We start from the raw sequence: 27,925 nt of genomic DNA on the forward strand, positions 1-27,925 counted from the left end.
CATCGTTATTTGCGAGGAAGTGTGCAGTGACCTCAAACAGCACAGCTGTAAAAGCAACTTTGCCAAGGTAGCCACTGCATCTTTTACATATTTGCATGTTAGAACTATTAGAGGCACTTTAACAAGCTCCAGATTTAAAGTATGACGGGCACATAAATTAACGGAACATCATTGAGAATCTGTGAGCATTGCATCCCTCTGGCTTGCAGACTTGAGGATTGTCCTAACTAGCATGCCTTGGGCGTGAAAAGAGTCCAGCATGCAGTTGTTCCCACCAATAATGGTGTTAGCTCTCATGACTGCCTGATGTTTTAAATCTGTGAAAAAACAATGTAGCTGCCTAAGAGGCTAGATGGCGCAATATGGTTGGCCAGCATGGGTCGACATACACATGGGTGCTGAAGCGCGTGCTGAGGGAGGGTCGGTTGGGGGCCTTGCAGTTGATGCTGACAGTCATCTTGTGGCCATCCGGCGAAGGCGTCCTCCCGCCCGGCGACGGGCTGCGCACACCCAGGGGCTTGCCCGACGAGTCTAGCGTCGTGGTCCTGAAACAAGCAGCCGTTACAGCTAATTAAGGACGGCGTAAAGCTTAATTAAAACTCAGTTCCCTTGTGGGTGCAAGGCCCCGCCATTTCCTGTTCTGAAATGGTGGGGGCAGTAGATGGCACCCAGTGCCATCTACCATGTGTTTCTTCCATGTGTTTCTTCCTAGATTCCTGGTTGTTTTGCACAAGTGTAGCCATGCTAAAAGAGCCCCCCCACCCCCCACCCCCCTTTCAGATTCAGTAGCCTAGGGGTACAATCACAGGTCTTGGTTTGAAGGACCTGGGTTCGAGCCCCAGCAATGCCGGAAATTTCAAAAGACTTGTGATTTTTTTTACTGCACAATGCTCTTCAGGCTCAGTTCTATGCATTCTTTTCTTAAAGGGGTTTTGGTACATTTTAGGCCGGTTTAGGGCGGGGCGCGGCATAGCACATGTAACCTACTGCATTGCACCAGAAATTCCAATTGTATCTATCTCAGAATGGAATATCATGCACCCATCGCCTTTCATAAGCCAATAGGTGGATCTTTACAAACCACGTTCAAATCGATCTGTTTCTTATTTGTGCAGTTCACTGCACTGTAACAATTCTCGCATGTTTATTGAAAAAACAGTGTATAATTTTAGGAATAATGCAGACCCTCTAAAAAGTTTTTGAGCAATGCATATCCGTGTGCCCGCATACATGTAGAGTGATTAGCAAAAAGTTAAGGACAAATAGAGCAGCTAATGCATGCTTATATCACTTCATTCGTGAAGTGAAGAATCGTTGAGGCAAAAAAGCAGTCGCACGATCCCCGCGGGGAAGTTGAACTCTCTGAAATTGGCACTGTCATCGTCTGTAAACTTTCACTCATGACTGCACAGTGCCCTTCGGGTAGGCTTATCTGGCAACCAACTATAGCGCTTGACTTTCGAAATTTCAGAAGCATTACACAGGTTTTTGTAAGGCTGGCACTCTATTCTCTCATGACAAAAAATGCTGAGGCATGTGCACAGTTCAACCTCTCACTTAGCCATAGCAACCACTAAAGACAAGATCCTCACCTGCGCCTCAATCAAGACCACATCTATCTGGGCCGCGGAAGAATTTGCTGTGGCCCTCGCCATTACTCAAACACCCGCAACGATTATAATTACGGACTGTCAAGCCGTCTGTCGCAGCTTTTTGTCGGGTTACGTGGCCTCAACTACGTGGAACCTCCTGGCTCAACATGCCCCCAACAGGAAACTCGACATTGTGTGGACCCCGGGGCACTCCTCACTAACGGGCAATAATTTTGCCCACAGACAAGCCTGCGAACTCTCCTCCCAGGCCTCTGAAGAAACACCAAGTCTCATTCCCCTGCTCACATTTCAAGACATCACCCAACATTACCGCACATCAAGACAACATTTCCCCCCTCCTCACCCGCAGCTTACTAAAACAGAAGAAGTAATACTCCGGAGGCTTCAAACAAACACCTTTCCTCACCCAACTTGGCTTCATCGGATGTACCCCACTCAATACCCTGCCACATGTAAATTCTGTCCTAACCCATGTACCCTCATACACATGATCTTGGGGTGCGCACACAACCCAGCCCTCCCACCTTTACCCACTTCCCTTCCCCTCCCTGAGCTGTGGGAGAACCTGACGACCAGCGCTGGCTTAGATGCACAGCAACTCCTGGTGTCCAGGGCTGAGACAGCAAGGTCGTCCCATGGTCTCCTGGACTGAGGAGCCACTCCCACATCACCAGGCTCAAAATAAAGTTTTTCCTCCTCCTCCTCAACCTCTCGAGCCACAGGCACTCTCGTAATGCTTTCACCATAAAAATTTGCCACATAGCTGTTCACTTTGCTGAAAATATTGGCAAAAGACGATAGCCTTCTGCCGCCCCTGCCACGTAACTGCCTCTGCTCTCCCCCACCCACCTCTGATGATGATGATGATTGCTATTGGTTTCCCCTTTGAAGCGGGGTGATGACATGTCATCTTACCAAAAAGGACTAATATAACCATGTTTTACACTCTTGGTTTAATACTAGCGCTGCTTAGGGCAGGCACTAAAGCTTATTAGGCCCGAAATACTTTCTTTTCCCTGTTACAGGTGGTAACTGTCCTAGGCAATATTCCCCTCTCTGCTTTTCGTCCACCAGCATGCTAATCTTCTTTTCGTCCCCTCGACAGCCTTGAAGTTAACTTCCTCTCTGATACCCTTAAATCCTAGGGCTTCTGGAAGCCCAACATTCCCTTCATGTAGATTTGGATGGATACCCTCACATTCTAACACTATGTGCCGCATAGTTTCTGGTTCTTTTCCGCAGACCACGCATACCCCATCATTTTGTGAATACTTCCCCACAAAACTCTTCGTTCGCAGGCAACCTGCTCTAGCCTCAAAAAGCAAAGCACTGCCCTGGGAATTATCGTAGAAATTTTCCTTTCTGATGTTCATTTTCTCAGCCCTGTACATCTCTAACGACATTTTAGCTTCCATTTTTTCCCTCCATTTATTCGTTTCAATCTGCCTTGCCTCTTTTTTGGTTACCTTGGCTGTTTTGGATTCTCCACTGTTCTTTCCGTATTTCATCGTTAGCCTTCTAGTCTTTCTTAACCACTGCGTGTCCACGCTTTTCAAGAATAGGTACCTAAAAACCTTAGCTGCCCACCTTCGTTGATCCATTGCCCTCAACCTCATCTCAAAGCATATTTTACTCTGAGCTTCTCTAACTTCAAACGACGCCCAGCCCATATCTCCCTGAACTGCTTCGTTAGTTGTTTTTCCATGCGCGCCTAAGGCCAAACGTCCTACCGTTCTCTGGTTTACTTCAAGGCCTGATAGAACGTCTGATTTTAAGCAGAGTACAGCATTCGCAAACGTGAGACCCGGAACCATTACTCCTTTCCACATGCCTCTTACTACTTCATATTTGTTATACCCCCATAAAGCTCTATGCTTCATTATAGCTGCGTTTCGCTTTCCCTTAACCTTAAGTTGCTCCCCGTGAGTACTTAAGTAGTTATCCCCTTCGTTTATCCACACTCCCAAATATTTATATTCCTTCACTCTAGGTAATTCGCCTTTCGGTGGTAACGTCGGTGGTAACGTCATTGAAAACCATTATTCCTGATTTTTCTGCACTGAAATTTAACCCGAGGTCAGTGGCTTCCTGGCCGCTAATATTTATTAGCCGCTGCATATCTTTGTAGTTATCAGCTAAAAGAACAATGTCGTCTGCGTATAGGAATATGCTGTTGTACCACTTCGCCTTGCAGCATATGGGTTAGGCTAAACCCTACTTGACTTTCTTCCAGTTTCTTTTCTAACCCTGCCATGTAAAGCATGAACAGTATTGGGCTCAAAGGGCATCCCTGTTTCAGTCCCCGATGGATGTTGACCTGCTGGGCGCATTTCTGTCCTTCCCAAGTAAGGTGCACTCTATTGTCTTTATAGATTGCTATAAGGAACTGTACTAACTCGTCATCTAATCCCTGGAGTTTCAGCATTCTCCACAGCCGTTCTCTGTTTACGTTGTCATATGCCCCTTTAATGTCCAAGAACGTAATCCATAGTGGTCTATTCTGTGCTTTCGCAATTTCAATGCATTGCGTTATCACGAACAGATTGTCATCCAGTCGCCTGTCTTGTCTAAATCCATTCTGCAGTTCCCCAAGTATTTCATTTTCTTCCATCCATGCTTGAATTTCTGATTTTATCGCCTGCATTACGAATCTATACACCACTGACGTTACTGTGAGTGGTCTGTATGAATCCATACTGGCTTTGTCTCCTCTGTCTTTATATATTAAATTCATCCTACTTTCTAACCAGTCCTCTGGTATTTGTTTGGTTTCTATCACCTTATCTATTGCCCTCATAAACGATTCCTTACTTTTAGGTCCAAGTACGTTTATCAGTTGCATTGGTATTCCGTCCGGGCCCACTGCTGTCTGGGGGAAAACCTTTTGCTCTGCTTTTTTCCAATCAAGGTTGCTCAAACTTATTTCCCTTTCCGCAGTCTTTTGTGGCGCTGATGTTATCGGTGCCGGTTTCCCTACCACTATTGTCCTAAACTTCTCACTAATCACTCGATGAATATGCGCCAACGCGTGCTCTCCTTCTAAATGTTCCCCCTCCTCATCAATCAGGAATTTTTGATGGTTATCGTTTTTTGAGCTTAGTGATTTTACATGGTTCCAAAACTTCTCGGATGCGCTTTTGTCCTTCTTCCGAATTTCTGCCATCCATTGTTCGCTTTTCTGCTTGATCTTTGCTTGCACCATTTCCTGCACTTCTAGTTTTTTCCCACGGTAGATATCCCACTTCTCCTTCACTACCTCCGGTTCCATACCAGTTCTTTTTGCTTCTCTATGTTCTCTCGACGCCTTTCTTCGCTGGTCAATAGCCTCTTTTATTTCCTTATTCCACCAGCTCCTCGGCTTTCTCTTCCCTTTCCATCGGTTTCGTTCCTTTGCTTCATTCATCTTACTCTTTATGAACGCAATCATTTCATCGTAATTCCAATTTTTTCCTGGGTATTTATTGATTTCATCTTCCAATCTATCAGCGATGATCTTTAACTGCTCATTATTCAAATTATTTCCTCCTATTGTACCTATTTCTGCATTTGTCCGGGTTGCGCCTCCAAAGTGCAAGCTAAACCGCTTGTGGCCGCTTCCTAAGCTGTCTGTTCCATTTTCATCTATCCTCATTTCCCGCAGCCTTCCGTATACTGTCTCGGATACTAAACTGTAGTCTATGCTGGACTGTCTGTTACCGCTTTCCCACGTTATTTGTCCGTCACACTTGCTTTCCGTGTCTCTTCCACGGTCTTTCCCTCCCATCGCTCCTCCCATTGTAAACTAATAAAGGCTTGCTCAAGTCAATTCAATTTTTTTGCAATGCACTTCTTGCATGCCATATGTATTGGAACCTTTTGTTACTGTGGGAATTCAAACACTGCCACAAGTCTTTTTTGTATTTTGGGGTCCAGATATTGTTTTCAACACGTTTTTTTCTTTTGCTGTTGCAACATTCAAGCAGACACCTATTTTCAATTAAAAGAACACTGCCTAGAACCATGTGTTCATATCTAATATGCCTAATGTTTTCTTTTAGCTCAAAAATGTTGAGAAGAATGAAGTGTGGTACCAGATTTTAGTTTGGAAAGGTTTTGTTTCAGAACTCCGATCTTTAGGCCAGTTGGCTGAATCGAGGACATGTAGACAGACTTACAGACCAATATTTTCAGGTTTGCATAGCCCTAAAAGAGACCATCGTCTTTAAAAATGCCACCGCAGCACAAGACCCCTAGGGCCTTGCAGCTTCAAAGAAAAGCACTTGCCCCTTGCTATCAGCGTCGATGATCTCGACGTTTGCAGGCTTGGCGAATCGGTTGGGCCTCGGGTTGCTTCCGTCCGGGTAGCTGCCGATGGTGACGAGCGGCTTGGCGGCGAAGAAGGTCTTCGGGGGCCTGGTCTCAGGTCCCCGGCTGTCGGTGATGGGCGTGTCCTTGATGGCAGTGTCCTTGGGAGGCGGGCTTCCAGGAGGGCCAGGTGGCTTTGGCGCAGGACCCTTGGCTGCGGAACTGGGTCGCGGGGCTGCCCGGTCCTTCTTTGTAGCCTGCACAGGCTGCCAAGGCACCGCAGCGAGCCTTGCTTTGCTGAACTGCAGCCTTAGAGTGTGTTAAGCACACAGCCATCATTGAACAAAAGACTGCGATCTGAACCTGGCTTCAGGAAAGGCTTCCCTGGAAAACTAGGAAACCTGCCGGGGTGGCTTCTTTTTAGATGAAGGCAAAAAGCAAAAAACGCTCGTGTCAAGATTTTGGCACACGTTAAAGTTCCCCAGGTGGTCACAATTAATCCATAGCCCTCCACTACGGCCCGCCGCATAACCCAAGTAAAGCTTCAGCGCGTTAAACACCCAGAACTTTTTTGGGGGGGTGGGGGGAGACTAGAAATGGGAGCTTGAGGAGAGGTATAGAAGGTAATAGGGGGAACCCCATCAATATATTGTCTGTGTTCCAGCATTTTTCACGTAAGCTAGGGGTGGGATTGGGCTAGTTGGTATGACGTTTTGTCTTGGGTTTACATACTTTATTTTACGAGGGATAGTGCTTTACAAGGACAAGCAAACAGGTGTGAGTGCGACTGCGTTGCACAAGGAGTATAAAATAGAGCTTAAGTTTCCCTCGCATACTTTTTCTTTTTGCCTGAGCTAGTAACCTTGCCAAATAAATGCTGCAAAGCAAATTTATGTCGTCCCATTTTTGGGAGGCTCAAACGATTGTTGCACATCTGCAGTGCATCTTTGTAGTGCACGGTAAGAAGTCTTCCATGCTGTTGGTCAGTGTGGGTTAATACCAACATACTTATATCTGGTCAATTAGCTGTATGCAACATATTTGTCTCAGCTCATTTTGATTGCTTTTACATTGATAAAAAGCAGTTTTTTAAGCTCCTTCAATGAGTACTAGCACGCGCATGCAATTTTTTTCGTACGATGCAGCATATGGCAGTTCCAACATGCATGTTTTCATATTTGCAAAGTTGCACTTATCAAACTGGCAACAACAGGTAGCGCAGAATACAAGGCTGTACACAACAGTTGACAGTTATCTGACAATAACGAGCACCCCAGCTTTCTGGTCACAGGTTAAAGCATGTGAAAGTGGTCAGGAATAAACGTACACGATTTGGTACACTTTGAAAATCCATAAATTCTTGTGACCACAGCCAAACGTTTAGTGTGCACTGGAAACAAAAGCTCTCAGAGTAAGCCTTAGAATACCACCAATAGGTGCAGAATCGACTGCACGATATTACAACGTTTAAGCTTTGCTGCTGTACGTGACGATTCAGACATTGTGAAGCAAGCCCATCAGACTGCATCATATTGGAAGGAATGCATTGACAGAAAAATCTTACGAGATACCAATCAAAACATGCTATGTGTGTATTTTATCGAGACTACTTCAGTAATCTATGAAGTTTGCCCCATAATTTCTTGTATGTTAAAATCTCGTTTATAGTGAAACCTGAAATTTTTTTCCTGGCAATGATATGTGAAATTTGACGCATAACGTATCTCGTCTTCTTTTAATACCCCATTCAAGGCGAAACCGGGAAAAAAAGAACGAGGGCTGCTTATCTGCTTGCCTCAATGCAAGCATCATCAAAAAACGGCGTAGTTCTGCCTCATTGTCATAAACGCTCTTCCCACCCTCCCACCTGCTCCCTTTTCCCTCTGTCTCATTTGTTCCCCTACCTCCCATTTCATCACCTCTCCCTCTGTTCCCCCAGTCATCCCCTTCCATCCTCCAGTATTCCCTCTCCTTTCTCCCAATAATCTTCCATTCTCCTTCTTTAATTCTTGCCCTCGCATCATTCCCTACCCTCATTCCTTCCTGCGCCTCGCCATTCTCAGAGTCCTAGGCTCTCACGACACCCTTCTTCCCTTCCCCTTCGCCATCTCCCTCTAATACTGTTCTCTCCCCTCTTCCAATCAGCTCCCTTGCCTTTCCTAGGCCATGTAATTCATACTGGGGTCACATGGCCCACCAATGGGTCAGCTGACCAAACCTTCTTGACCCACGCAGTAGCCACCATTGGTCACTGCTGGCGAGAAACCAGTGTCAAATTGCCAGCCGGTCAGTGGCCCGCAGCGAGAAGTCTTACCAGTCGTGCTTTTCGGGTGACAGCTAGACAGACAGACACCAACGTTTTCGCATTTATACCTAGCTCAAGAAAGACTAAAAATTATCTTGCTTTGCAGCAGATGTCGTAAGACTCCTCCTGGTAACGCCCATCTCGCGCTGCACCTTTCCTTCTCCTGCATCCTCCGCATATTCCCTTCCCCTCCCAATGCCACTCCCCCCTCAAACTTGCTCTACTACCCTACCAGTGACCCACCGATGGGTCACTGACTGTTTACCACTCATAGGTAAAGGGATCTGTGACCAATGAGTAGATCTAGACAGACGGACCAAAATTCTCCTGTTTACCTATCGTAGGAAGACCATCACCCTTTAAGAAATCGTAAGACTCAAAGCAGGCGGCGCTAGTGTTTGCTGACACGTGCTGGGGCCAGTGAAGGCGGCGGTGAAGAACATCTTGCTTACAGAGCATGGCATCCTGTAATCAAAGATGGCTGGGCCCAGACCACTGTGGTGTAAACGGTGTCACCGTCTCAAGGGGCGCAACTTCGTTGAGTGCTGCTTAAATAATTTTTATCACTCAGATGAAAATCTTCGGACTAAACAAACGCTGTAACGTTGAGCTACAGTCGCTAGATGGAGAGGCCCAGGATATGGCCTGAACCCTGCTCAATATCGCGATTCCGCCTCAAGTCTGCAGCCTTCATCGCGGCGACTTATCGCAGGGAAGTGGTGGTGACAGTGCACTGATAGCTGCGATTTCTCACGTGATGCTGCGCGAGACGGCAAACCGCTTCTCATCCAGCGGCTGCGGTTGAGCTGTACCTGCTCACCAGGGCGAGCGCGGGCTTTGTACAGAAGGATGAAGAAATGCCGTGCCTTGGATCCGTAACCCGGGTGGTGAACCAAAAGGAACATAGCTGAAGCACACCTACATCGGGCTTTTAAAAAAAGTCAGCGCGTATACACTGGCCGGCGCAAAGCGGAGGAAGCCCCGGCTGTCAACAGTGAGTAAGCGGGCAGCAGTAGGTGCGGTTAATGAGAAAGAACAAGGTGGCAAGCAGAGGCATCAATTACCAAGCCGTTAGGGCCCGTGTCCGCAGCCGAGGGCTGAATAAACATGTGCGGGTTAGGGTGCGTGGGAGGCACGTAGGCCGGCCACTGGCGCTTGCGACCGTCGGCGCCGACCTCGCTGGACGCTTCGATGGCCGACGACGTCGTGTCCTGGCAAAGACAACACCGCCGCACACGCTGGTCGTTAGTAACACCCTGGCCACCCCGATGCAAGCGCCGTGGCACAACGCCCAATAGGAACAAGCATGCATCCTCCTAGACCACAGCGTTATAGGCGCAGACACATGGGATTAAGGCAGCTGACCACGCTACGGCGAAAGCCATAGGGCAACTGCGAGGTAAAACGCTTAAACCACCACCGCATCTGAAAGAAATGCATTAAACAAAAATATGCGAGACATTATGTTTGTAAGCTTATTACGAAGTACTACAATCAGGTGTATGTGGTCCGAAAATTCAACCAATAGAATTCGATGTTTAGCTGAAAAAACCAAATTAAATAGGCATATATGCAGGATTACGAGCTGAACTGGCCCTCATTCTTTTTCAGCAGCCTTATGAACAAAAAATTGAACATTGTTTTTTTTTATTACTTTCCACGAATAATCCAAATCCAAACTGTGAGGCCTATAAGTTGCTGCTCTGGAAGTTCTGAGAAATATGACAGTTACGAGTGGACCACGCAGTTGGGCGTTTTCGGATGTAGGCATAAACCGAAGGTTATCGAAAAGATCGGTCCTGCCATTCCGAACAGGCGATGACTATAGTTCTAAAAAAAATAAAGAAGTTGGAGTCTGAATAATTAAAATTTGTTAACTGGCTGCTGTGAAACTGCATATCTACTGGAAATAGCAGCCATTTTCCGTGAACTAACTATACGATATTATTTCTACCGCATATAGCCGACTTCGGGTCAATAAATTAACCTTTGCTTATCCAGTATCCATACGGTTTAACCTGTCCGTCCTCCAGAAATGTTGTCACGTTCCGTTCTGCTGGCAGCCTACAGTAATGCTTCGAGCTCGGATCGCAACAGCGAAAGAGCGTTTTTTTTATGTTGGTATTTCCATTGCCATATATTTACATTAACCATGCATGTAATGAACTGATTTCTACTGTTTAGATCGCCCACACAACACAATTTCCTTCTCTCCCTCTCTCTCGTTTCATCGTCTATCTGCCGAGGACGTGCCGAGAGTACAGGTGTGCTTACGCTTAGTTGAGTGAGTGCTGCGTCTTCGAAGCGACGTTCCATGGGCGCAGCCGACATATTCGAGTGGAATTCCAGGGCCGGCCGTTCCATGCTGTTCAGCAGTGTGGCCTCCAGATTAGACTCGCCCTGAGCTGCATCGCCCTTTTTTCCAGCTAGCACTGCTGCTGCTGCTGCTTCAGGCGCAGCCTTATAGTCCTTAGCCTGCTCTGCCTGAGCGTGCTCCATTGGGGGCGGCGCGGCCTTCGCCTGTAGCGCCTCTTGCTGAGCCTGCGCGGGTTTTGGGTTGGGGGGAGCCACGGCCGTTTATTGGATTACGCAGACAGAGCAGTCCCACTCTGTTACAGAGGGCATCAGCAAACAGGGACATCAGCCAATGAGGGTAGGACATGCACCGAGAACAATGTGTGCCTCCGCGGCTACTGCATTAATCAGACGACGCGCTACGGGACTACGTTCGTCTGCGCATTGTTGTCACTGCCTTTCCACACTTAGCGGCGTGCATCGTGCACTGCGCGGAGTTGCTGAAACTAGAGCACACGGTCACGCTCAGATGCATGCCAAGTTTAACCCTGAAGACTGAATGATACCTCCGTGGTGTACCGTCTGCAGCTATTTCGACGGACCGCTGTCAGGTTCGGCTGTGGTAATCGATGCACCAAGGGAAGTCACTTATAAAAGTCGATCCACGTTCATTGCATGGCAGAGGTTTTGTGCGTACTTTAGAAGAAAATCAAGCAAGCCGACGAAAAGGTCAAGCTATAGAGGGATCCGTCGACGCCTTAACAACTTCCGAATAAAAATTTAAGCTGCGGTAAAGCTGTTAACCTTAACAGTACCCGAAAATTTGAGCTGGATGCATCAAACGGTCTCTTTACAAGTTTATATATTACGACAATCGTTCCGCTCTCAAGCCGTTGCAGGTGTTAATCGTCAGACCCTTTCCGTGCATGCGGACATACGCAAGTCCATGCATCCGCGTGCGCGAAAAAGCAAAGCTGTCGCGGTTTTTGAAAACCGTATTACCTCCTGGGCGTTGCTGATGGCTGCCGCTTTGCGGAGTTCAGCTTCGACGTGCGGAACCTGGGACCCGGAGCGTTCTGTCGATGCCACTGTCGTGGTTATGGCACCGAACATCTTCTTGTGCACCTCTCGGAACTCTACCATCAATTGCTCTGAAAGAACCCGAGAGCGAGACACATACACAGGCAAACGAACACGTTAGAGCGTGCACACGTGGGGCATCTTCGATTTACCAGTCCTGGACAGTCCGGGGCAGCCCGAGGATAGCTTTCAGAGTCTGGAAGTACCGTGGGAATACACGGGAAAATCAAGCACCAGGTCGCGTCCCGGCTAGCCCGATGACGATCCAGAACTGATAATCAAAGCGGGTCACACATGTACAGCGAATCCGGCAGTGCAACATTCAACTGCATCTGCGGCTGACCCGGAAAATATGCAAAACGAGCCAACGCATCAATCAACTCCTCGAGGATGTGTTGATCTAGCCCTAAATACCCCCCGAGATGGCCAATCCCCAGAAGACATCCTGGAATTTGCGTTTTCCCTCATGCAAGCACATTGAACAGTTCCTGGCTGTGTACCCAAAGATGGGACATCCCCAGTTTCGCTATATGCCAAACATTTACGCATAATGGACGCTGAACCCAGCTTCTCTCTAAACTTTCCTTTCTTAACATAATACCCCGATGTAGTCTCGGACTCATCGCGGATAGTACGCCGGTACTTCGAGGGCCTTCCTCGAGAAAATGCGTGAAAAACAAATCTCGGCGTGCTTCTCAGAGAGCCTGTGACAAGTTCGGGACTGATAATCGAAGTGCCCCATTGATTGTTCGGAAGACTCCCTTCAGCACTCTGGTTAGGCCTGGTTTTAAACACGCAGTACGTGGGTGACCTTTGGCCTGCACATTCGCGAGGTCGGTAGCAGTAAATGTTACGTCACAGGTGCATCTTTCCGGCTCATCGCAGTTCTTTGATTACTCGGAGTTGTTCAGCGTGTTGCAATGAATTTTCGCACAGCTAGTATTAAGGGTGCAAGTCTGCCGTCTGCATGGTTTCCAGTTTATATAGAGAACTCAGATTTACCATGTTGCAGAGCCATGGAACCCATCCCATTTAAATGTATGGGCAGTGGCATTGGACAACGAATTACAAAACTAGTAGTAGTTCCACAAAACATTTTCATAGTGTTTACATCCAAGTTGACTGCTTGGTCTGCACGAAATATCACTTTTCTGCTCTGGTTTTTACTAGCTCCCTGAGCGGTCAACTTTTTGAGCGGGAAAGCTTGCTATGGAGCAATAAAACGCGTTAGGCCTAGTTTTGCTTCTCTCAAAGCAGAACTACAGTGAACTCTAGCAGCACTGAAAAGCGGGCGTTCCGAAGGCCGTTCAGTCGGAGGGACGCGCGGCCGCTGCTTTTTTAATGGCGGCTCGCGAACAGCAGACGGGCCGGAAGGGCTTTCGTTTGGCGCCCCGCAAACAGAATCCGCGCCATGAGGCCGGCGGGAACAAAGACCCTCGAAGGCCGGAAGCGCTGCCCGCGCGTGCGCGCATTTTTTTTTCGTGCCGGCGACCGCCAACGCGAGTTGTGATGCAAATGCCGCGAGAGGTGAATCCGAAAAGGCAGCGCCGCGCCGCCGCTACCAGAGAGGAGGCACTGCTCGACGGATTCCAGTTCCGCTGCTTCTTCAAGCGCCTTTCTCTTACTGCTCCGAATGAGAGAGAAACCGCAGCCTAGCCTCTATTTAGTCTACATTTGCGAACAGCCACAAGCGGAAGTAAAGACGACATTTTTAGATTTCGGTACAAACAGAAAGCGATACCATCTGTTTGACGTTACATTATTCAAGCAGTGTAAATAAATAACTAAATAGCTTCCTTGTCCTAGCGTGGTGTCTGTGTGGAAGCTAGCCTGTGTAAACAGAACAAAGCCCAGATGAGTTAGATTCGAACCCATAACCTCCCTACAGATCGATGTCAGAGGCAATACCTTGACGCCATGACGGCAAGCGGACACCACTTCGTAACCGATGCTGAAGAGTGCGTGCGTGTGATGATGGTGCCGGTGGACGACGAAAAGGACACCGGAACGCGCAGCTGCAGCTAGAGCGTGTAGGAAAATTGAATCGAGAGGCCGATCAGTGGACGCCCGGGACGCGCTGTGCTAGAGGGCGCGGCCCTGTGATAGATCTTCGATAAAAACCAGGATCGCAACCGTTGCTGTTACAGAGAGCCGTCCGACGCTGATCCCGACAACTCGTCGGCTGCCTCGTGCCTGGAGCGGGTGACGCATTGGTCGAGAGAGAGTGGGCCTGTGTTCATCTGGAGGTGGAACTCTCGGCTCATGCCCGCTGGTACGCCACCCGTGTGTAAGGTCTCCGATGCCTGCCCAAAGCCCCGTGCCTGAACCCGACGTGGCGTACAGCCTTTCATCGAGCCAGTTGCGCCGTGACATCACCGTCGACCCCGCACGCGTCGTGATGACACCCCGTGGGACTGTGGGCAAACTTCCGCAGGACGTTTCCTTTTCCTCTATCGTGAACATTTCCTCTATCGTTAGCCTGTTGCCTCTTTTAACGCTTCTATCTGTAGTCTCGTGTTCTTGCCTGTTGCCGCTATCTCCCGTTCCTCCTTTCCAATCATGCATTAAGCAATCATTACGCGCACACATGCTGTTCATTGACTCGTGATTTTCACGCCAATCCTGGGACCATTCATTACAGTGTGGTCGTGCGTATAGTCATTGCTGGCAGGGTACAGCATATCGTGCGCATAGTAATATGTACTCAATTACGATTCTAAATGCAAAGAGCTTAAAACAATCAACATCAAGACATGCTGCTGTGTCTTAAATTACATCAGTATTCACAACAATGACTAATTTAGTGGTGGAACCAAACCAGACCGTACACTGCGAGCCCTGTGTGGCGTGCGTAGAGGCGCCGCTGCTGCACGCTCTGTGGCTTTTACCATATGCTGCAACCAGCTTGCGAGTATAGTTTACACATTTAACAACTGGCTCCTGTGTCAGATTTATCAATAAAGTAAAGTAAAAGTCCGTGCCACGCACTACACGCTCAGCGCGGTTCACCGCCATAAGGCCGCAACGGCCATAGGACACCTAGTCCCGATCGCGTCACCGACAACGAATTATTATTCCTCGCACACTTAACCATACTCTACAATCAGCATCTACAGCCTCTGCGCCTAAGCAGCTTAACTCCTGCGCCATGAGGTGCAGGTAACATCGCTCTCGGCATAAGATGATGGCGGGAGCCGTTCGAGACAACTTCCAAGCTGTGTATCCCCGAACCTCCGCGATGCCATCACATCGGATACACACATCACCGTCCAGGCTGCCCGTTACATGCATATGCATGTCCGACACGCTATCAGGCTGCCCCATTTTACGAGCCCACCGAAAACGGGCACTGGCGCCAACTTATTAAGATCGAGCTATGGTATGTGGGGGTCCACGAGTCTGCAGCCAAGTGCTGCTGCCCGCAATCATCTCAGTACGTGCACGCAGCGCGGACAGAAACAAGTATCCACCGCCTGAGGATCTGCGATCAAGCGCACACGACGGCGCTGTTACAAGCGGCCTCAACCAAGGGAGATCGCGATGTCCTTGAGGACAGCGGCACCGAATGGGAGCAGTGCTGGAAGAGGAGAGGGTCGCGGGTGAAGGCGTACGTACCATGCTGCTTCTGCTTGATGAGCACGTCTGGCGAGGACTTGGCGTCCGGCCTGTGTCCTGGCGAAACGAGGCGAGAAACGGAGAGAGGCGGGGGTCAGTCAATTTTGAGAGCGCCGGTCGCCCGCGCAGCAATTTTGGCCGCTGCTGGCCGCGGAAGGCCAGCGAACGCTGTGACCCTGTGCGGCCCCACGCGCGCGCACTGGTGGAACGCGTCGTTTTCTTCGGCCTCCCCCCCGCTAGCAGGGACACAGCCACTTATGTTCATCAAGGTTTCCACGTTTCGGCCAAGCAGTAAATAAGATCAAAATGAAAACCCCCGAGCCAAAATGACGAGATCTGCGGGACGTAACATTCTCGGTGGAAATGCCACCCTTCACAACGAAACGACCTAAATGGTACACGTCATCCTCACCGTCATCATCATTATCCTCCTATTATCTGTATCATTTTTGCAGCACACTGCTGCTGCGCGTGGTCACTGGTTCGACCCCTGGCTGGGGTGTTTGCAATGCAGCTATGCGAAATGAGGAAACCGAGCCCGTGCAAATTAATCAGTGTCCCTTCGTCACTATACGGCACGCCTCGCAATCCACGTGCGGTTTAGGAAGATCGTCGTCAGATATGACTGCGACTTCATTGCCACTCTTCCTTTCCGCGAAAATGGACCGTACACGCACCCGCCCTGGCAGAGGACGCCTTCCTCGCGTCTTCTCCGTTTTGCAGCGCAGCAGCGCCCCCTTTCTCCCGCAACAGCCTCCGCTGCTGCGCGACGCTGTGGAGCTCTGCGAACACGTGCATCTGCGGGGGCGCGGGGGGTGCCGCGGGCATGGTGGCGGGCCTGGGCTGTTGCTGCTGTTGCTGCAGCATCAGTGGCGCCTGCAGCTGCTGCAGCTGCTTCTGTGCCTCGAGCTGCCTGCGCTCTTCGGCGAGCTTCTCGGCCTCGAGCTGAAGCAGCTGCTCTTTCTCGTGCAGACGTCGCTTCTCTTCCTCGAGCCGTTGCCTCTCCTCGGCGCCCACCAGGCTCAGCTTGGGCACCAGCAGCACATGCTGGTGCTGCACCTGCTGGTGGTGGTGGCCGTTGGTGCTGCCGTAGTGGTGCGCGCCGTTCTCCGGAGACCTGCGGGCGTGTGAAAGAAGCGCCATGTCAGAGAACCGCGGGAGCCCGCAGGGAGGTGAAGTGACCCCGGTTGTTTTCAATCTGAAATTATGACTCTGGTACAAAGAACCTTTTATTCAAACCTTCAAGATCAACTGCACGTTTTTTTCTCGGTCAGAGGACACTAAAACGCGCTGCTTGTTCTGGTTTATAATGGTAAGTACTACTTTCCGTTAGTACATATTCGATATTTCACATCTGGTCTGCATTCTGTAGACCAGGTTCCATCAGTTCTGTGCGCACCCCAAGCTTCGCGCAATATTAGCGAGGCCATGCACGGCAGCTGTACTGCAAGTGCACGCAATGCCGTGGCTTTGGACTGCACTGGCTTGCACCAAAGGTCCAGCTGGCGACTGCAGCACTGTTTGAACCAACCCGACAGCTGAAGACAAACCGGAGACACCTGGAGCAACAGTGCTTCCATGTCTTGGTTCCCAAGCTGTACACCAGGTACCTTCACGCACACGTCACAGTTATAGAGCGCACGAAGGCGACCCCTGCAGGCCAGGTGTGTAGAATACGCGCACGCATGCGTACCTGAGCTTCTGGCAGAAGTCGACGCCGTTGCTGTGCGGCGCCGCATGGCCGTTGGTGACGGGACTAGTGGACTGGGAGCTGGAGAGCGACGTGCTCCGGTCGGACATCTCGGACAGGGAGCCGTTGGTGAGCGTGTCGTGCAGCGAGTGGAACGAGTCCGGCGACGAACGCTTGCCGTTGGTGCCGTTTGTGTACTGCAGCGTCCTGTTGCATTCCGGGAAGAACGAGAACCGAATCCGCCTACATTGCCGCGGAAATTTCGCGCCAGACAACGCGCCGGACACCATCAGTAAGTACTTTCGGCATACCCTAAACTATAACCGCTGAAAGCAGAATTAGCTTTTGCATAGAGAAGCCAAAATTGAAAATTCTGACGCAGCGGGAGCGAAAGACGGAAGTGGTTAACGGCCACGCAGACGCGAAAGAAATATTGATCGCAACACCTAATGACACATTATGCAACAACCGTAAGGCGACAGTGGGGGCAAGAGAGGGGACTGCCGTGTTGATCAGTATCCCCTACAGAGCTCGATATTTTTGAGTGAGGCCCGATCACTTTTTTCACCAATCTCATCTAGGAGCTTTGTTATTATTCTTCTTTTCCCCAACTTTTTTTTTACTCGAGTAGAGCAATACGAGCAGAAAGACTTTCACAGCGTTACCATGTCCCTGTATGCTCAACATTTGTCCTGAAATTGGAACCGGGTGACTAGTCCAAGCCTAGACGGAAAGCTATACGCTGACATGATAGACGGTGTACAGCCATCGTATAGTACCTGTTGCGAAGTGTGTTGTTCCCGTTCAGCGTGCGTGTGTGGTGTCCGTTGCGCCCCTTCGTGGTTCGACTGCAGAGTCGCACGTTTCTTCTCCGAAGCCTTTCTTCGGGAAAGAGTTCGAGACCGGCGCCTTTCTTGACCGTCAGTGCCATTTCCTTGAAGGACTTGAGCATTGCGATTGCCTATGGGACAGAGACATCGTCACGGACATTTATTTTGCTTCGTGGTATGAGCGCAGACATGCTCGAGAGAAATTGCGCATCCGCGTTCATTTCACTTCAGGCATAAAGAAGCCGTTGTTCATAGTCGCTACTAGTACTAAGCATCGCTTCTTACGCTTCGGGTAAATCAGGCTCAAAAGGTAGCAGAATTGTAGATGTATGCAGAAAACTCTCGTTATGTATAACGAAGTACTCGGGAAGAGAACGCTGACTTCGTTGTAAGCGGTACTTTTTTAAAAGCGGGGATTATATATCAGCTCTCTCTGCACTGCAAGTAGACCGATTTCGTTGTAATGAAGGTCGACCGTATATTTCAACGTAGAAGCAACAGCAGTAACTTGGTAATAATAATAAAAAATTAAAGCAGTTCCACAACTTGAAAGCTGTCGGAAGTGCAGAGCAGTGATTCGCCAGAGAGGCTGTAGCGCCGTTATCCGCTCATCGCTACCACCGCTCACGATCTTCCGCTCCCTGTCTCACTCCTCTGTCGATGAACTGAACAGAGGTTTGTCCGACGCAATTCAAATTTCCCGCCTTCGAAGTGCTAGCGTGCCCTCTGCCTGGAACAGCGCAAGCAGGAGTTCTGTTGTTTTTGTGCTTGCTTTCATCTCACACGTGCCGGAGCCTTAGTGCGCAGTTTCGAACGCGTGTCTTCCGTGACCATTTTTTTTTTTTTGCTTACTATCGTAAAAACCAACCCAACGAGCGTTTCTAACTAAATGAACGCTGGGGCTGCCGGTTAATTACACAGATTTTGTCCCATATGTATCTGCAGTTTTCTTTGCGCTAAACAAGGGGAGGTGTACGACAAGTGCCAGCGGTTCAGAAGTTTCTAACGGCTATGACTAATAAGCCCATTGTTTTTCGAAGCTGCTGTGTAACGCCGTTACGCTGTGGGGCTCTGTTTGGGTCCGTTAAGTCGCTACTTCGCCTGATTGCGGCGGTGGAGACATCGTGACAGCGAAAGAGCTACGACGACAATGCGGGACCCTAAAGCGCTCTGCACTTAATAATAAACACGGCTTCGAACCGAGCGCAGCACCACAATCCGAGAATTCACTGATTGTATGGAGTTTTCGACTAAAAAAATCGCCGATAGCCGAAATCCTAAGGAAAAAAACTTTCGAATGAAATATCGAACGCGCTTGCACTGAGGGTACGGTTGAGCGCACTTAACATAGGGATATATGTCTACTTTGTCGACCTGCCCTATACTGTCCTGCCCCTGTTGCAGGAACGACATTGGGATACCTCCTATCCACGTGTTCAGGGCTCCAACCAACCCTAGGACATCGCCCATGGGACGGACTTCCGATATTCACCGGCGGAAACATGGCCCCCTTTACAAGAGACTGCTGGTCTTTCTTTCCGAAAGTGGCCTCTATAGTCTTCTGTAGTACATAAAGCCGCCCGCATCACGTCGTTTTTTTTTCTCTCTCTTTTCTTTCTTTCTGCTTCTTGTCTGTTTCAATTGTGTGTACATAGCTTTATCAAGTTTTTGATGCCCTGTGGCAGAATGGCGCAATGAAAATATTCTACTTCGTGCGCGAGCGCGACCATGCAGGAACCACGATTGGTTTTCAGCGAACAAGGTGGGGAGACAATTGGTTTTTCAGCGAACAAGGGCCTCTATCCGGTTCATGGTGACGAAAGGGCCGTAAATTTTCTGGCTAGCGACGGCACGGGTGCGCGCAAGCAGGATGGATCACCTCGGAGAACTCGACGTTCACGAAGCCCTGGCCGTTGACCTCGGTGATCTGGTCGCCGATTTCGAGACCAGCAATCTCGGCGAGACCATGGGGCTTCACGGTTTGTACAAAGATGCCCGGGAACTCCGGCGGCCCCTTCACGACGCTGAAACGAGTGAGACACGCACGCACGCAACGGGAAGATTATGATGAAGTTGTGCCCCTCTGGAAACAAAAAGCTTCATCCTAATTTCTGCGCTGTTATCCCGCAATCCCGCATAGCGGCGTGTGAACCCGCCATTTTGATTGAGTTCCTCGCAAATGGCGACCCCTTGCAAATGCCGCTGGCTTTCCCACCGTGCTCTCCCTTCGAAGCGGCGACGAACAGATCCCCTTTCGCGGCGGTAACAAACTTTGAGACCTATAATGCGCGGCGAGCACATTGTTCAACGCTCCAAGAACGCACGTTCTGCGTGTCAGAGCTCTTTTGAGCATGCTAAGCGCACCAGTGTTGCACGGGGCGCCGCGCAGAAAAGCCAACTTGACAAATGCTCCAACTTGACATCTTATCACATGCTCCAAATGTGGCCACTGAATAAGTACGAGTCAAACACATTCAGGTTGCGTGCAGACACCTGACTCATCACTCTCTTTCATGGTGATCTTCACTCGATTTATTTGCTCGATCACTACCTGTACGTAAACAACCTGTAAACAGCCACCTGTCACCACCTGCACATGATCTACTTTGTAATCTTTTTTATGCGCGTGTAAACAACGTCCTTTGGGGCCGCAGTAGAGTTGAGAGAGTTATCAAACGCTAGTTTCAAATAAAACAATTTTTTATCGCCTTCGTGCTACCTTCAAGTATGGCCAGTACATCGCCATTCTGTACGTCAAGGTGTGAAAGCTTCAGGTTTAGCGAAACATGTGTGTCACGTAACGTCGCATTAGCTCCCGCAGGATCCAAGATTATGAATAATCAGCTTGCGGTTGCCAGGCCACCCGCGGGGGGAAAAAGAAGCGCCGTCTTTCTCACCTGCAGCCCAGACTGGAGCCACCGATGCCAGAGATAAAGACTTTCGTCTCGATGAATTCTTCGAGGCTAGAACCGCTGCTTACGGAATGCTGTCAGGGGAGAAGGGCGTATAAGTATCAAACTCCTTTACCCGTAACACAATCGCGATCGCTCACTCGTGATCATTCAAGCGCGAGACGCGAGGGGAACAGTTATAGTGATCGACGATGGAGCGAGGAAAGGCCGACGCAACGTACCGTGCCGTCAGAGCCGCTGCTGCAGGGATCGGGCTCCACTAGTTTCCAAGTTATTGGGTCACGCTTGTTGCTGCCAGAGGCGGGGATGGGTTGAACGGACTGAGGTTAGTTTAGTTGACGTACACGTACACAAAACAGCATCATCCACGCTTGGTGCTTTGTGGAGTAGGACGCATAGAGAACAACGCGTGCACAGACACGACCTGTTTCCTTTGACGCAGTCTACAAAGTAAACGGCTAAGCAAGATAAAAACACACACACAAACAAAAACACCACACGGCCCATTCATTTCTGCGATTGCGTTTATATGGAGAATCCGAAGGGGACACAAAACATTTCCGCTTGGTTCAAAAGAATGAAACACAGGCCATGCATTCGCATTAAGACAACTGAAGATGAACTCTCGAGCATATTAAGTTTATCTCCACGCTCCTTTTGCATGCGCTTTGCAGCCATCAACGATAGTGGAAAGAAATATAATCCGTCCAGCGTGATGAGCCCTGGAACATCGTAACCACTGTGATTGGCTTATCGGTATAAATATATGTCGTATGTATCATTATAAAAAAGGGAGACAATGACGTTTATAGAGAGAAGAAAAAAGAAGCAGAAATAAGCAACGTTTGCACTAGCTGCGTTCCTAGAGCAAACGGAACAAAACGGGCGCGTTCTGGCGGAAGAAGTTGTGTACTTACTCTTTAATAGGAATCATCCCAACACCTGAAACAATGGAAACAGCGGTCACAATTATAGCACGGTGTCACGAAACTCTCGTAGTTGCCCAGAGATGACCGGACCAATTACTCACTCTTGACTTTGAGCACAATGTTAGGCTTCGCCTTGAGCAGCGCCAGGACCTCTTCGTGAATGAAATGGTCGATGGGGTAGCCGTTGATGCGTATAATCTGGTCTCCGACCTGCGAATGGTTAGATGACAGAAAAAAAAAAAAAAAACTCAGGTTTAGATACTTCGTGGGCTAAAGAGCTCCGCCGTAAGCTACTAAATATTCTCGGGAGCATGAAATCGTTTTACGCCATTGTTGTTCGCAATTCGTCATGCGAGATCATTAACTACTTTTTTTAAAAACACGCAGTGTCAAGTAAGCCTGTGTGTGCGTGCGTGTGTGCTTTTGATACGAACACACAATAAGGCATTTACCATGCGTTCTAAGCAAACTTTAGGTGAGCAAAAAGTTGTTTCAGTCTGGTGAATAATAACAACCCCCAATTTGAATATTGTTTCTATGAGGCGAAGGGACAGGACTCTGACCAAACGTGCGCATTAACAAGAGCGCATATAGACTTCGCGCTGCCACTTTGACAGAGGGAAGGGTATTGCTATGGCTGTATGCATTTATGCGTGCAACTTTGGCTCACAAAAAGGCGATCCTCCACCCCTCCCTTCGTCGTTTCCCCTGCGCGTTTCCTGCGTTGAAGAATTCCTCCGCAATATTACATCCTAGTCCGCCAGTGCTTCCCTTCAGTCTATTACAAACCTGACTCGGCGAAAATACCCGTGCGAACTGATGAAAAACAGAAGTCATATACCTTAAAGGGGCCCCGAAGACAAAATGCGAGTTCAATTCATTTAAAGAGGCTACTCTGTCCCGATAACAATGATATCAATTTTGCCGCAAACTTCAAAGGAATAATACGAATATTAAAGAAAACAGAGTAAGCAGTGGCGTCTCCACAGCCATTTTCCAGGTATGTGTCTATGACGTCACAGGATGTTGCTGACGTCACAGAACGTTGCCACAGAATGTTGTTGGCGGCGACCTAAGCCACCACCAAGAAAAATAGCTGAGGGATTGTAGTAGTTCCGTTCGATGGTAACTGGAATTTTAGCATGCAGTTAACACACTATAATAACTAGTACTGGTCCATATTACGTCACTCCAGCCCACATTACGTCACTGTGGCGCGAAATTTGAGTTTTTCAATATTTCTTGCGTTTTTTCGATTTGAAAGCGCCCTTCGCGGTTAGTATGGATCTGCGTAGTTTACCAAACACTCGTTCTTTCGTGTTGATGAAAGTTGTATTTTGTCTTCATGGCCCCTACAACATCAAAGAAGTAAATTAACCGTTCGTACACGCTTTCATTTCAGGCCACTAGCATTGCTTCTGAAAAAAATAAAGGAGTAACCGAGAAAACAAAGCAAAACGCGGAAATAGCCGACGGCAGGTCTTCTGCCCCCGCTTTTCCGCCGCCGTCCTGCCTTCGTGCGAGAACTCCGGGCCGAGGAAGCGATGCGTCCGCCTCGCCGGATCATCTATTCATCACGCCGGAGAATCAGGACCACGAACGTGAACAACGCCGGCGTCGTGCTCTCTCTCTCTCGCACCGCCTCGCGCAGCCCGGGTCATGCCGGCCGCGAGTCAATTGATGGCACCGCGGGTCTGCGGCGCATTAAAGCGCCACGCGATGCGCTTTCCCACGTTGCTCGCGCGCGCTCGAAGAAAGCGCGGGCAGCGCAACTCGCGCGAGGGTGCCCGCGTGAATCGCGCCTCCGCTTCTTCCGGCTTTTATCCCTTTTTCCGCGCTCCATCTCGCCCTTGCAGGGGTTAGGGGGAATTATAGTCTCGTAGCCAGAGCTTATTTATTTGCTCTTGTTTGCGCGTAATGTATGTTTTAAATTTATTATTTTTATAATTATTTACTCGTCAGGGAAGGGGAAGGCGGTAAAGGAGCTGAGAGCGTCTACATCCTCTTGTGTATCACCGTGGTACTTAAAAATGAGCGGCAAAAAATCAAGTCGCGCGGTTGCAGTGGATTACAGAGGTCCTCTCGGAGGTGCGTGCATCCACAAATCCAAAGCTCTTGGGTGTCACGTCTCTCCGTGAGAATTTATATTTGTGATCAATTTGTTGACGTCAACAATTGATTAGTTTTAGTCATTGTCGTCGTTTTATGGATGTGGCTGAACCCCTACGGGGCTTTCTCCTTCGCCTCTAACGAGGTATCGGGAGAATTTGCCACCGAATTATTTTATTGCATTACAATGTATGATACTGCAGACAGGTTGAGGCGCTAAGAAAACGGGAAAAAAAGCGAACACCTCAATAAATGTGTACACAAAACTATTGTGGGATTCTCTTCTGTTATGCCACCCATTTATTGCTTCAGACGCACGGGCAGTATACATCAATGACTTTGACGTCACACCCACAGCAACGCAGTTGTTCTCTTCTTTCGCACCACCGCCTCCCCATCGCCTTCATCGATACACGCTGGCACGACCGGTTCCCGAACCTCGCTGGACTCCCCAGGTACCAAGAGCGCCCGAGCATGGCGCCTTAGGCATCGCGAACCTCGCAGACACGCAACCCTAAACGGAGCGAAACGAGCAGGAACCTGAAAATTCTTAATGAAATATCGCACGCGTCTTGGGGGAGGATCTTCATCCCGAGGTAGTTTTGAGAGGCACCAGCCAAGCAGAATGCGATCTGAGACGTTTGTATTTTTTGCTCTCAAATGTCTTCCTCATCGCCGTCGCTCTCCACGCGTGCCGAACACGTGAACACGGCTTGAGGAGGAAAAAAAAAATGAATATAAAACCGAGGTATCGAGAAGAAGGAGGCAGTTGAACGCGCTGAGACCTCCTGGGCGCGTCAACGCGATAAAGGCGCTTGAAGCTGCACGCGAGTCCTTCCACGCGAGGCGCGAACAACGCACGCGCCGCTCACGGACCACGGAAAGACAGATGACGGGGAAGAAAAGTGGACGAGCACAACACGAGGGGGTGATGCTTAGCGGACCATGGTGTGCTGCGCAACGCGATCCGTGGCCCGAAGCGCCCGTTTTGGGTCGACAAGGACCGAGTGCAAGGCAGGCAGCCGGGTGAGCGCGGGGTCGGGAGCAGCCGCTAGGAGTGGGCCACGGGGTGAGAAGAGTAAAGAAGCAAAAGGGAGGCGGATTATTAAGAGCCAGAGCGAGCCAGAGCCAAAGACGGAAGCCCGGCCGACCGACCACAATGGACCACCACGCAAGCGTGCCACTCGTAAGCGTTGCCCCAGTGGTGTCGTTTGCGCGGACGCAGAAACGGGAGAGAGATAGAGCGAGCGAGCGAGGCACGATCACAAGACCAAACAAGACAAAAAAATGGGGCCGTGTTCCTTAGAGGCGTTACGCCCACGGATGCTGGTTTGCGCTTGCCGCTTTAGGACGCACGGGCAACAACAACGCCGCTACCACCGCAAGTGGACCGACAAGAGGAAACAAAAAGAAACATCCGCCTCCTTGAGCACGTGTTGTTCGCTGACCGCCGCGACAGTCGTTAGTTGCATGCTTAGGGCCGAGAGAGAGCCTCCGCTTCCTCGTAATATCCCGTTACACCTCGATGGTCGGCTGCATTTTTCTGGGGGCCATAATACCCCGCGAGTGGGTCGTTGTGCACGCGCGCAGCGCATGCCTCGACCAATAATAACGCGGCGACAAGGGGGCCGAGCGTGTTGTCCGAACCTGGGAGGCGGAAGAGCGCGCCAAAAGCGAGAAACGTGACGCCCGCCACACGGCTGCAGACTAGAACGGCGCGCGCGAAGCGGCCGCTGTAACGACCACCGCCGCCGGCACACTGCTGTTCCGTGTGCACGCCATTGCGCTGTGGATGGTGTAGAGTGCTTATAACGGAATGATGCACAACAAAGATTAAACGAGCGCGGTAAATGGACTGAGGAATGGCGCGGTTCGTTCTGGAATGTCGCGCACATTTGACAACCGAAATTATTGTTTCTATATTGAGATGCGAGCCAAATCGGCTCCACTTTTGTTTTAACGCGAAGCTTTTTTTTTTGCGCGACCCACCCTATTCTCGTCATGGTCGGCTGAATGGCTCTATCCAAATATCATCACCCTCACTCACTTTCACCTCACTCGGCACGAGGCCACGACCCTCCTACGGCTGCAAATAACCTCATACCCCATGCGTACCTTCCTCAACAAAATCTGTCCTACCCAATACCACACGACCTGTGCCCACTGCCCATCCCCTGGCACCATACACCACATGGTATCGGAGTGCCAGAAATTCCCGCCTTTATCACCTATTACCGGCCCTACCTACGAGCAGTGGGTGGACCGGCTGACCAGCTAGCTCGGAACACTTTAGCGAAAAAAATCCGCTACGGAGCCATGTCTTCAGCCAGGACCACGACATCCCAGTCTAAGAACGCGCCCCACAGGGATGGTGCCCCTACCATCTAGCACCTAATGCTCGTTTTCAAGCGAATCTTGTATTGACTGACTTGTGTCGTGGAAGATCGTGATTGTGTTCCAGAAAAACCAAGCGCCCCAAGAAAAACACGCTTCCCGTGGTCGCATCGAACCTGTGTCCCTCGCGTTATGAAGTCGATGTCTATCCGATTGCGATTTGAAATTCGACGAGAGCTACAGCGTGACAGAAGATACGACAGCGGAAGTGAATCTGCATGTAATTAGGTGATGCTTTATGTGATAAGGGGTGGTTCTTTATCTGGTGTGATTCCTTAGTAGGGATTCTTTATCAACTCTTTATATGTTTTTCCAGATTTTCAATAATTCTTCAAGTAGTACTAGCGCTCGTGTTGTGCACTTCTCTCTCGCCCCGTTTAATTTGCGCTGTTTAATCATAATGAATGTATACCAACTATCCCAGTTTTCAACTTTTCTGCCCTTTATCTGGTGTGCGTGTGTGTGTGTGTGTGTGTGTGTGTGTGTGTGTGTGTGTGTATGTCTGCGTGTGTCTGCGTGTGTGTGTGCGTGCGTGCATGCACGTGTGCGTGTGTGCGTGTGTGTGTGTGTGGGGGGGGGGGGGTCGGGGTTCTTTTTAGATCGGGTCAAGCTCAGCCTGTGGTTGGGAGTTTGATTTGGTTTGGGTCAGGGGTTTGGTTTGGGTTTGGTTTATACTGACAAGTGACAAGCTTCACGCGCAGCCCTGTTCTCCTTAGGCTGTTGGCTAGTTTTTAAAAATGTCTCCCCCTTCTCTGTCCAAACGGCGAGACTGTGTATAGACACATGTGGCTCAAAATCCTCCGAAATCAATTTCTCTAAAGTATAATTCCTCGTAAACAATTTAGTCATAAATATAATCCCACTCCAACAGGAGCAAATAACTGTCTCGTGACATGACCACGATCAATCAGTGTTCCCTCGGATTTTAGTTGTTATTTGTGTTTTGTGAATAACTGTAAGCACTGCTATTACCTTCGTATTGTTTACCCAACAAACGTTGGTTGGCTGCCTGCCTCACGGGCTTATTACTGGGCACGCAAGAGAATTGCGAGCAAATTTAAGGACAGTGAAGCTGCCTTACCCTTAACTTCATATAAGCAACGTTGAAGAAAAAGTGCAACTCTGTCCATCTTTGTGAGGAACATACGACTCGAACAGCAACGTCACCGGTTGAGAAAGGAAAGTGTATCCATTTTGTCCGCGTCAAGCGTTTACGTCTGTATCCCACGGAGTACGTTCACGCAGTTGTAGACTGTGTTCAGCCGAAGTAAGAGTCGTGATCCGTCCGCAGCTTATGACCCCACCAAGAGAGTAACTGATACACTTCTTATCACAGAACAGGCACCCGAAATCATTAACTAGAGCTGTACTTACACTTATACCACTAAGACACCCCTGCCTCACATTATGTGCTTCGCCCCACTCCTCTCAAACGGAGGGCTGTCATTATTGCAGAACGCGGCCTTTCGAGTGTGTGAACACGATGTCTCAGCGCCGAGAACAACAGTGTACACACCTGAGATGTGACAACAGCGAAACAGCACGCGTCATTACGTGTTGCCATTGACTTCGTCTCGACAGCGCGGGAAAAGAGCCGCGTTTTGTTTTTCCTGCTCGTCGGCATCGGTGACCCGGATTTCTGATCAGCCCGCCAGAACTTGTATGCGCGGTCGACGCCGGTCGGCGTTGGCCGCTCGTTGGCGGGTAATTCAGGCCGCCATACATCATTCTCGTAATCGAGACCCCTGTGATCTTTGCTCTTTAGCTTCCTCCTGCTTCTTGTTTTCTCTCTTCGTACTCTGAGCCCAGCCCGCAACGGCGCCGCAAGGATATGCTACAGCAGCATTGAGCAACAAAAAAGATCGTAAG

At 49.5% G+C, this 27,925-nt stretch overlaps 1 protein-coding gene across 5 annotated transcripts in view; it reads right to left on the reverse strand.

The window, feature by feature from the left end:
- LOC144175084 (uncharacterized) overlaps nt 1-27,925 on the reverse strand; it is a 147,695-nt gene that overhangs the window by 8,782 nt on the left and 110,988 nt on the right. Inside the window, exons 4-17 of one of the 5 annotated variants that reach the window (XM_077704135.1) lie at nt 21,655-21,763; nt 21,542-21,566; nt 20,846-20,915; nt 20,610-20,698; nt 19,592-19,736; nt 17,662-17,843; nt 16,886-17,125; nt 15,870-16,309; nt 15,193-15,249; nt 11,500-11,648; nt 10,477-10,743; nt 9,267-9,413; nt 5,877-6,163; nt 390-545 (exon numbers count right to left, since the gene is read on the reverse strand). In XM_077704135.1, coding sequence (XP_077560261.1) covers nt 390-545; nt 5,877-6,163; nt 9,267-9,413; nt 10,477-10,743; nt 11,500-11,648; nt 15,193-15,249; nt 15,870-16,309; nt 16,886-17,125; nt 17,662-17,843; nt 19,592-19,736; nt 20,610-20,698; nt 20,846-20,915; nt 21,542-21,566; nt 21,655-21,763 — 2,363 coding nt within the window. The remainder of the gene's footprint in view (nt 1-389; nt 546-5,876; nt 6,164-9,266; nt 9,414-10,476; nt 10,744-11,499; nt 11,649-15,192; nt 15,250-15,869; nt 16,310-16,885; nt 17,126-17,661; nt 17,844-19,591; nt 19,737-20,609; nt 20,699-20,845; nt 20,916-21,541; nt 21,567-21,654; nt 21,764-27,925) is intronic. The other 4 variants (XM_077704136.1, XM_077704138.1, XM_077704137.1 and 1 more) reach the window with 4 other exon arrangements.

This window comes from Haemaphysalis longicornis, unplaced genomic scaffold, assembly GCF_048455015.1.
Source record: "Haemaphysalis longicornis isolate Haplotype H1 unplaced genomic scaffold, Haemaphysalis longicornis Haplotype H1 scaffold_3, whole genome shotgun sequence".
Classification (NCBI taxonomy): domain Eukaryota; kingdom Metazoa; phylum Arthropoda; class Arachnida; order Ixodida; family Ixodidae; genus Haemaphysalis; species Haemaphysalis longicornis.